This window comes from Sinohyriopsis cumingii, chromosome 1 (genome assembly GCF_028554795.1).
Source record: "Sinohyriopsis cumingii isolate HCF-2022 chromosome 1, ASM2855479v2, whole genome shotgun sequence".
Lineage (NCBI taxonomy): Eukaryota > Metazoa > Mollusca > Bivalvia > Unionida > Unionidae > Sinohyriopsis > Sinohyriopsis cumingii.
This window is the reverse complement of record NC_142961.1, coordinates 162,470,753-162,482,514: the sequence shown is the minus strand read 5'-3', so window position 1 is coordinate 162,482,514 and position 11,762 is coordinate 162,470,753. Positions and strand designations below refer to the sequence as shown.

Sequence of the window (11,762 nt, the reverse complement as noted above, 5' to 3'; positions counted from 1 at the left end):
CAAGTAGAGAACTATATAATCTTATGACTCTGAGGATTTGGTCATTCGTGCTTTAAAATCTAGCATCTTCAAGCTGTATTATGTTGTGATCAAATTGGGCTGAACTTTCGTTTCTTCAAGTTATTGAATTCAACTGGTTGTTTTCCCTGGAAATAAAAAAATGATTGGCAGAAAAACATTCATTGGAATTTATAATATATTCAAATCTGGAATTATATTACTGTGAGTCAACAAAAGACTGTTGACCAATCAACACTCTAATAGCTATAACAGACACGTCATCGCCTTCAGTTATGAGACTTCTTTGAGACTTTTACTGAATTTTATTCAGGACTTTAAATTGCTAGGATTTGTGTCTGTAATTCTTAGATTATTTTGGGATTTAATTCGCAATACCGTCAGTTCTTTTTTTCTCATTATCACTTTGTATTCGAGGGAAATAAAGTATTTGTTAAATTTTACAATGCTTGTTGTCTTTCACTCTTTTCTGTTACTTATTTTAAGAGCATAGACTCGTAACAGTAACAAAACTGTACGTTGTCGAGCTAGGTGACACACCTGTATTGCAAACATTTTGCTTTTTTGTTTCTTAATTTTCTTAATTCCGTATTACTTTTATAAAAAAATACATGATTTTTTTAAGAGAATGCTCATGAACAGTCTTATATTTGGTGTCGGACATTTCATTATAATTTTATAAAAAATGTTGCTCCCATTAGATTACTTTAGATGTAATCACAGTCTTAGATCAAATTATTAAAGGACATTCAAGTGCCTGAAGATCGTACAGATGCTAAGCCTTTTTAAAGTCCTAATCTTTATCAAATCAATGAGAGAAAAATGCATACCGTGGCACAGTCATGTGTACTCTACGGTCTGCGAGATGGATCTGGTCAGCGATCTGGGTTTTACAGTATAGCATGTGGCTTTAAGAATCGCTTTATCTGGCCTGCCTCAAGGAGGAAACAGCTCATGCCTGCTGCAATGTTTGAGATATTACACATATATATTTTGTTGTAATATTGTGACTATCCATTATCATGACATACATAAAAACAATGATTGCAACGATTGTTCTGCAGGCTTTATGTAAAATGCATGAGTATGCGTGTATCGCACTTGGGCGCCAGCAAATAGGGGCAAGCCCCCACCCTCTCCGATTTCACCTCTAAATATGTTGTGGCCTACATGTGTAAAACTTAATAGCTGACCACTACATGTTTTCCTCCCCGTCCCCGAAAATAATTCTGCGGGCGACCCTGGTATCTCATTGCTGACTATGCAATGTTCAAAGGAAAGCAAGACATCCAACCAATCTATTATAAGCTGCCATTGCGTATTTATGTAGGAAAGTCAATTATAATTCACGATAGATATATGAATCTTTTCAAATCCATCCCTGTTTTCCCTTTTGCAATGGTCGATCATTATTCAGTTTATTTAAATAATAAGCAAAGACATGGGACCTGAACGACGTTTTCAAAAAATTATTGTACCTACTTGAACTCACCCCGCACAAATGTTTTTATTTATGCATTCAGGAAAAGAAAATCCAATAAAAGTGACAGGGCGATAACGATTTAAGAAATTAGACAAAATATCAGCAGAAAATACTAATATGCAGATTTTTTCTATCTACCTGCTAAGCAAATATCGGTCATGCAGTGAAAATATTTTAATGTAGCAGTGAATTGCATTTTTTTTTGTGGTTTAAATGATATATCAGAACGTTTAGAACTTGAGGCATGGATAAATGTGATCAGACTATCTACCAAGTATTTCATTAAGATAAAGGATATTATATATTCGATTCAACAGAGAACTCACACAGAATATAAGGAAAGAAATACTTGTACTGGATTGCAAAGCGATTAGGAAACTAACTATTTTTGTTGTGAGGATACATTTTCAAATGTTCTATCGCATATATATATATATATATATATATATATATATATATATATATATATATATATATATATATATATATATATATATAGTTTAGTAATGATTTTAATTTGTTTATTCGTTTGCTATTGGAAATAATTAAATAAGTAACGAATCCACTATTTTTGTGATTCTATGTATTTAATTGCATTTCTTTTTTGTCATAAAATCTTCAGAAAATGGAGGAATAAAAGAATATCATCATCTCATTTGCTATTTGTATATTTAATTTCCATATGCATCTATTACATAATAGGAAAATCACATTTGAATCTTGTCTGAAATTTAGAATAATAGAAAATTCAGACTAAAGTTTTTCTTCGCTATTGCATGATCTGAATCTTGACTAACAGTCTGAACTTTGGCTAACGGCCTGAAAATTTACTAAACGATCTCAAGCTTGACAAACGGTCTGAACCATGACTTAAGTCTGAACCTTGACTTACGGTCTGAACCATGACAAATGGTCTGAATATTGACGAACGGTCTGAACCTTGACTAATGGTCTGAACCTCGACTAACGGTCTGAACCTTGACTAACGGTCTGAACCTCGTCTAATGATCTGAACCTTGACTAACGGTCTGAACTTTGACTAACGGTCTGAAAATTTACTAAACGGTCTGAACCTTGACTAACGGTCTGAACCTGGGCTAACGATCTGAAGCTTGACAAACGGTCTGAACCTTGGCTAACGGTCTGAGCCTTGTCTAACGATCTGAGCTTTGACTTACGGCCTGAACCTTGACTAACGGTCTGAATATTAACTAAACGGTCTAAACCTTGACTTACGGTCTGAACCATGACTAATGGTCTGAATATTGACTAAACGGTCTGAACCTTGACTAACGGTCTGAACCACTAATATTTACTAACTGTGTGATCCTTGCCTAATGGTCTCAGCCTTGACATACGGACTAAACCTTGACAAAACGGTCTGAATCTTGACTAACGGTCTGAATCTATACTATGTATAATCAGACATTGCCATATGCTGTACTAATAAATTACATAAATCAATAATTTCGACTAACATGTACCCAATACACATTCGGTATCAGAGTTTTCCCTAAATAGAGTCCGTGCTTTCGGGATCTTTACTTTCTGATCCAAGACTTTCTATTGTTACAATGAAGTCGGAACTTTTCTTATATATTGACTCTCTGTTTATCATGGAATGATACTCTTGTTTTCATTTTCAAAGTCATACAAAGAGTTCTGTCCTCTTTGACTGTATTCAAAGGTCTGCATGTGATCAAAACTTTTGGTTAATGCAAGCGAAAGGTATGGAAAGCCGCAGGTATCCGGCGGTGATCACAATTTTTCGCTAATTGTTGCCCATATAATAATATAGGGAAAAATTCTGATCACCGCCGGGTACCTGCGGCTTTCCATAGAAAGGTGTTAAAGCCCGGAAAATACGCCCAATTTAACTACAAAGTTTTGGAGCTTAAAGTTTGCTAGTAAGTAATGGAGCTCTTAAGACAGGTTCAATATGTGCACAGAGTCTATAATGTGCACAGAGTCCATACTGTGCACAGAGTTCATAATTGGCTTGGCCAATGAACTTCACGATCAACATATATATGTTTATTTTTCTTTGCAAATTAGTTTTTACATTTATGCTTTTGAATGCAGATATGCCAATAAGAAATTTATCCTAAACCTGTAAATCTGCTCATAACTAAATGCACTGTTAAATATAATTGTTTTGAAGCCGCGTTCACCTGGTATGCCTATTTGATGCAACAATGTAACAACCATCCACTCTGTGATACGTTTATACCATAACCCTGTGTGTGTGTGGTTGTGTGTGTGTGTGTATGTTTGTGTACTTGAGCGCGCGCACGTCAGTGCAAGACAGACTGAAACTTTATTGATAATTTAGGCGACCATGTGTGTGCGTGAGAGAGAGAGAGAGAGAGAGAGAGAGAGAGACGGGTTGGGGAGTGTATTTTTATGTCTGACGTTCCCATCAATAATGCAATATATATGTATTTTAAACGTCAAACTGCCATTTTGAAATTCTTTTAATTATTCAATTGAATTTGTAACAAATCCAATAACAAACAAACAAACAATAAAGCAAAACAAAACAAAACAAAATCAACAGCAAAAATAAATCCAACAAAACCCCTCCCCTTCAATAAAACCAACCAAACAAACAAATATTTTGCGATGATCTGCACAGGAGTATTGAGGATTTTCAAAAGAACTACTACTCTTATGAATATAATCGTCGCATTTACAGCAAGTTACTTCCCCTGCAAAGGAATTATGCTGAAGGAAACCCAGACTTTAAAGATCTGTTGTTTTTTTTTTTTTCTCTTCCAAAACCGATCACTTCTGTTTAGGCCTTATGGTATTGCCGACTGCATGCAAGATTTACTGACATCCGAATAGAAGAGCTTGACAACATGCAAAAGCTATGAACCTCCGAAAACTGAAGATTTGATAACTGGAGTGCTCCCGTGAGTATGGACAATTTTACCTTTTGCAAAAACACATGTTAAGACAATTTTAGGAAGATTTTTTTATTTAGTTCAAATTAAAATCAAGATGTATATTAGACTGACCTCATTAAGTCATCACAACAAAATACGCAATCGCGCCAATAGTCTGAAACTATGTTTTCAGACTCTAAAAATACATACGTGTCCGCTAGCTGGACAGCATAAGGATAATATTCAAAAATTGGATAGGAAGTCTCCAAAGAACAGGGACGCTTAATTAGAGGTGAAAGTGCAGAGTGAATACAGCCCTATCTTCTATCAGACTCATTAAATAAATGAAGTGGAAAATATTTGAAACTTGAGTATTTGTAAAACAATTCCCCGCGTATGCGTCACGTTTTCAAGGAGATCTTTCAAAAATTACCTGCATACGTCACGCTGTCAGGATGATCTTATCTGGGATATGATTCCACAAGCAGACTAAGACAATTGCATGATTCATGATAATGTGTTCGCCATGTTCACACTGCTGTTCATATTTGTAAAATGTGAATGTAATTACAATGTGCATTGCTCCTGCAAAACGTGTTTTTATACCTGCCAGATATTGCTGTTTTATAAACGGACATATTCTCAGTTGCTTTGTTGTTCCGGTGCCGCATCAATATCAAAGCAAAAAGAGATCAAAAGTGGAACACGAACACACTGGGATTAAGAAAGGATCCTCATTAGTAAAACATGTTGAAAAATAATTCCTGTTGTTTATAGGAGGGAGAGTTGAAAGCATTGTATCGGAACTTGTGCGCCTGAATTACTTTCTTCTGATAAATGTGTACGACCTTTTCTTACCCCGGTATTTAGGATAATATATGTATGAAAACAAACAAGAAATTGTTGCACAACATGAACTGAAATAATCAGGCACTTTATACTGCAGTATCACAAATTCAGGCCCACTTATAACGAGCAAAATGACACAGTCAAACAGTTTCCGATAATATGAGGTATTTAAAAAATATAGTTCACTATTGATTTTAGCATGAACTCATGTAAAGATATTCCTTTTTGTACACTGTCTTAAATAAATAAATAAATAAATAAATAAATAAATAAATAAATATTTCATGTCGCAAGTCCTCTGGCTCTCATTATAACTAATCAGCTGCAGTATCGGTGTTACTTCCCATAAATCGATTTTTTCTGCCCCGTTGTGTGTGTGTGTGTGTGTGTGTGTGTGTGTGTTTTGGATTTTTTTTAACGTAGCTTTAAAAAAAATTCGGTCATATCGCTACGATGTCTGCAGTGTGGCAGTTTATAGTGATGTCTAGACCTGGGGCATCATGCCGCAGACATGTAGCATGTCCCACCCAGTCACATTATCCTGACACCAGGCCTACCAGTCCTAACACTAACCTCTTAATGCTGAGCGCCAAGCGAGGCAGCTGTTAGCACCATTTTTGTAAGTCTTTGGTATGACTCGGCCAGGGATCGAACCCACGACCTTCCGCATCCGAGGCGGACGTCCCGCTGCAATGAACGTTAATAACAAGTGTTTGTATACCATTGGAATTGCCAACAGTTGTTTAAAATATTTATAGTATTTATTATTATTATTATTATTATTATTATTAAGAATAACACCATAACTATATGGATTTTTTTTTTAGTACTCACGGTATTAATTCAGTTCCCATAGTGAACCTACGCAAAAACCATGATATGAAAAAATCAATAACTTAAAAAATTATGAGTGCTTTATCAGTATAGATGAAACCTGGATGTCAGCTTCTGTGTAGAGAAAAGGTTATGAGCCGCGGCATTTTCTGGAAGTGCATGTGTTTGAACCATGTGCTTTCAATTCCTCACCAAAGAGTCAGGTGATACTTTTAGTAATGAGTGTTCCTAATTCAAGACTGTTAAAGGACTGAAATTCCATAAATAAAATAATGTCTCTATATTTTTTTCACTTTCAGTTAGGATAAGCTCTGAAAAGATTCTTTTCCCTAAAACATAACTTACATTATTAACCAATCCTGGCCAGCCAAACCCATATAAACTCCATTTCCAGGCTGGTTCCCATTTTTCCATACAATTAGTACCGTGTGTCCTTTATGTTATCATCACCGTTACGCCCTCATCCCCCCCCCAAAAAAAATCCATATATTTATGGTGTTATTCTTAATAATAATAATAATAATAATAATAATAATAAATACTATAAATATTATAACCAACTGTTGGCAATTCCAGTGGTATATGTTTGGTTATTTGTTGATCTGTATGTCTGTATATAGTTATATTGGTAGATATATATAAAGAGGAGAAAAAGAACTCAAGCACATTCGAATGTGCCCGCAGTTTCTATCTTTTATTTCTGTCAGGTTGGATTTAAGCTTAATGTGTAAAGCTGCATTTGCTGTTATGGGCTTAACGTCATTTTCTTCAGCACGTGACAGGCTATACATGACGGCCCGTATATCTGGTGGAGGAATAACCTGGGAAACCCCCGGGAAGGACCACCGACCCACGGAAAGCTGATCACACACCCACGTTGGCCGAGCACGGGACTCGAACCCATGCTGACAGAGGTGAGATGTAAGCGATCTTCAAAGGCGAGCGTCTTAGACGACTAGGTCACACCGGGACCAACATTGTGTGAGGCATATCTTTGCCAAGTTTATTGTTTTCTTATTACGAAAATTTTAGAATTGTCTACTTTTCGAATACTTTTAGTTTTTCACGTCCAAATGGCTATGCACGTATTGTTTTTTTTTCTTCTTCTTTCATTGATGTAAAAGTGGTCTGCTGATTTAGGGCTCAATGAAGCATTTGAACAAAATCAAACAAGATGGATTCCATGGAATTTGTACTATGAAGAAAGATGCATGCTAAACTGGTAGAATTAAGTACGTGTGTGTGTGTGTGTGTGTGTGTGTGTGTGTGTCCCAATGTCTTAAAATTCTGATTCACTCATAGCCAATATGAAAGTATGGAGGTTGGAGGCGGATATTAATGATTCACAGAGAAAAGCGTGTGGAGAGAGAGAGAGAGAGAGAGAGAGAGAGAGAATTTTAATAAATTAAATCTTGATTGTTCTGTTAACAAAAATGTCAGAATCGTGTAAACATGAAGAATAACCTTACAATTATAAACTAAATGGCATCTAATTTCTTTACGTTTTATGAATCAATTTAGATATGGTTTGTAGCGTGACTGAATATTCATATAAATATTATCCAACAGACACACACGCACGCACGCACACACATTTCTGTGTATGTGCATGTATAGTGTAGATGTGAAAGATATATTATAATCTAATATTACACATTACATTTATGTCACTCCGTTCACTCGCTTATGCATGTTTCTGAAAATACTTTGCACAGAGAGAGAGAGAGAGAGAGAGAGAGAGAGAGTAATCCATCATTTGTATATCCAACCCCAACAACTCACGCACAAACACGTACACACACGGACACATTCACACACTAAAACACATTGAAAAGTCCTAGTTGAAATGAAGTCGTGTAGTAATAAAGAAGAAGAAGAAGAAGAAAAATGAGTAAAAGCGTACCTTTAGCACGCACATTTTATTAAGATAAAATACTAACATGTACGTAGCCGACCCGCGGCATGGTGTATACAATAACCTTATTTAGCGGTAAATAATGAACTAAATGAGCCTAGAATTTCATTGAACATAGGTACGATAATTCAATGCAAGACACGTGCACTTAAAAATTCGCTCTGACTGAATACGCTTGGCATGTTTGTTCCAATACAAAGATACTAAAATTGCACAAATAAGTGATATTTAATACGAACTATAAAAGCCTTAGAAAACTTAAAACGACTGAGATCAAATGAACGTATGGAATGATAAACAGAAATGAGTGCGATATTTGTAAATAGATGACAAACTGTATGTAAACAACTGACATTTTACAACCGCAAAGAAACAAAAGAGAAATATATTGATGTATCATATATTTTTTAGCCAAAGGGCTAAGGATTGTAAAGATAGAACTTTTATCTTTGTGATATGAATTAAAAGTCACCAAAAAACTCTTATTAGTCGCCACAGTCAGTCATTTTCAACACATTGCTCCCGTTTCATCGTGTTTGTTATGCATTTAACACTGGTTTTGAAGCTTCACACATTTTCCAGCTTGTGTTGCAACGATGTATCAACATTTCGTCGGGGAGACCAATATGTCCACATCCCACATACGACAGATCAAATTTGTTTTATTAGAGAACACATCTGTCATCGAACAGATGATGGAGTTCCAATGCTACACAAGACCAAATATTATCCTGCATCACTCTTACGCAAAATGGACCCTGTTGGCCGATGACAGATGTCGACACCCTAGTTATGAGAATAACTGGGTTATTATTTGGTACAGTTTGGGATCTATCAAAAGTTAAATCAACAAAGCCCTGAATGGAAGCCATTCGGCAAGTGCTTTGAACATTTTCTTGAAAATGTTTGATTTCATTTTTCTTTGCTTGACGGCGCACATGACCACATTTTGGAACAGTTCTGGAACACCTTCTTTGGTGACCACGGAACACTCAATGAACTTTTCAGCTCCAATGTCTTTGGCTAACCGTGAACCCTCGGAGGTAGACACGGGGGTATCTATATCGAAGTCGGCTGTGTTTCTCAGGTCGACCTGAGTGGCCACAAGGATAATCGGCTTTTTGTTGGCGCTTCCCAAGTGTTTCTTAATTTCGGGGAGCCAGTAATCTTGTACACTGCAGAAGGACTCTCGGTCCACCACACAGTAGCAGACGACAATTACTATACTCTCTTTGTACGTGAAAACCCGGAGTCCCTCGTAGTCTTGCTGTCCCGCCGTATCGAACATGTTTACTGTGTACATGTCCCCTGTAATCGACTGACTGCCTGCGAAAAGAAAAGCAAAATAAATTATCTGGTGACCAACGGTTTATACTACTACTACGAACTGTTTTTTCTTACTAACATGTCATGTTTCAGTATAAAATATACACACGTTTTTCGATACTAGTATTCAAGTTAGTCCAAAGTGTGGATACATACTGGCTTGAAGGAATACAGTCTGAATAAGTGATATTAAACACTGGGTGAATACAACATCCTTAAATTTGAACTTACTGGCAAAATTATCAAAGACTGTTGCCACGTATTTCTCAGGTAGTTTTTCCTTCATAAACGTTAGAGCTAAGCTGGTCTTGCCAACCATTCCATCTCCAACGAGAGTACAGGTGATAATTTTAGTTTCCACTTTTACTCCCATGTTCGTTGTTTGAGTGAATCAGCTGTGTTCAACTATATGTCTTGTATATATCTTCTCTCTGCCTTGTATTAGCAATATACTACAGTTTATGTCAGCTCTCGCTTATAAAGGCGGTTCGATAGCTATTGAAGACTCAGCCAATCGAAATGTGTGGGAACCTGGAGAGAATTGCTTTCTAATCCACGACCTCACGGAGTAGGTAGGTACACTAATACATTTTACTGTAAGATCATATAAAATCTCACCAAGGACGTTATCGTGTGACTTGATAAGTACACTTATGAACAACAGAATTATATATGGTGAGACAAGCATTTTCACCACACGAGTGGATCTAGCGACCGAGTCGTGTTAAGAACATTCTGAAAACTTGTGGATAACATTTTCACGTACATTCTTCAGAGGCGGCTCAGCCGTCTGTCTCTGAAAAAAGATAAAAATAATACTCTGTGTGTGTGTGTGTGTGTGTGTGTGTGTGTGTGTGTGTGTGACAAAACGATATATTCATGCAGATTTTAGACAGTCATAATTCGACCATGCAGGAAATTTAAATAGATATATAAATTTCTTTTATGTCATCATGCATCCAAACAGGAATTAGCTCTTTCTTCTCTGTTTAGTTTATAAGAGTCAATTTGTCATTATAATTTCATGTATATATTATTGCATTTTTAAACAAAAATCCAGCATGTTTGTGCATACATTCGAGTGTTGATTTCGCTTAGCTAGAAATGTTTGTGCAGCTGTAATCCTAACATTCACTCTTGTTCGATCGTTTTGTCCAAATGGGTTAGGCTGGTCGTACTTGAGAGTTTGGCGATGGTTCCGTTACTCGTGACATGGGTTATGGCTTGGAACGAATTATTACTTGACTCTCTAAAAGGTTTTATTCTCTCCTTGTTCACCGGCAGGGTATACCCTCATCCTTCAATATGATGATAAAAGAGTCACTAAGTATACTACCAGTACGACTACAACTACTACGACTACTACTACAACCACTAATGTTACTACTACTACCACTACTACTACCTCTATTGTTACTACTACTTCCTCGTCATTGGTATCACTTTGAAATCAATAATGGTTACATAAAGAGGAAAAACTCACAACATAAACAACAACTTAATCAGTTAAACAAGACTGCAGTTTCTTCAACTTTTAACTATTTTGTTCATGTGACGCATTTACATTCGTAAAAGCGCATAGTTTGTAATCGTATATAATGACGTCCAGTCGATGGACATTTGTAAAACTAGAACCGTTGAAGGTCTGTTGACCAGACTCGACAGACTGCTACTATTTTTCTCCCTATTATGAAACTGAGAGACAAATTGTTCTCGCTAAAGAAAGAAAGAACGGAGACAGCGTTCCTGTATTTAATCTGCCAGAAAACAATGGACGTCCCTGCAAGTGTATCTTGTTAAAGTAGTGACATGCTTCTTGAACAAAAATCTTTCCTAGTGGATATTGTTTTACAGACCTCCTTCCTGTAATCATTATGATACTGCAGACAATAGTCGCTTTGCAGAACAATAATAATGTGACATTGACTTATACAGGGTCCGGAAAGTGGTCTAAATTCTCAATTTATCATGCAAAGAGCGCCACCCTTACCCACAAATTAACGTTTCTAACCGAGAACGCGCGGATAAAGAACGGTATTGCACTCAAGACTCCCAATTGAAATATAAGTATCTTTTCATAGCCAGTTGTACTAGATGAATATGTTTGTGGGCTAGATTTAATATGATAATTTTTTAATAATGGAATTAAAAACTTATGCATGATAGGACCTGGCTACTGGGTCTAACCGTTAGTACATTTTTCAAAAGATGCAAACGCCGATCTTTACTTTACGCCCAGATCCATGTCAGATATGAACACATTTAACACATGTTCAAAAAACTAGATAAAGCATCGTATTTATATCTAACGAAAGCTTAATCTATAGAAAATTAATGATGATGATGATGATGATGATCGTATTTCTTTATTTGACGCTATATGTGAAAAATAATTTTTGTTTGTCTGTGTTCGTCTATTTGCGCTAATGAGCTATCCCAAAACGGTATA

At 36.2% G+C, this 11,762-nt stretch overlaps 1 protein-coding gene across 1 annotated transcript; it reads right to left on the bottom strand.

The window, feature by feature from the left end:
• Positions 1-7,958: 7,958 nt before the first annotated feature.
• Positions 7,959-9,864, bottom strand: LOC149808276 (cell division control protein 42 homolog). Its single transcript, XM_089950410.1, has 2 exons — positions 9,545-9,864; positions 7,959-9,313 (listed from the first exon to the last, which is right to left on the bottom strand). Exons 1-2 carry the CDS (start codon positions 9,684-9,686, stop codon positions 8,829-8,831), a joined length of 627 nt encoding a protein of 208 aa, XP_089806536.1. The 5' UTR covers positions 9,687-9,864; the 3' UTR covers positions 7,959-8,828.
• Positions 9,865-11,762: the final 1,898 nt, after the last annotated feature.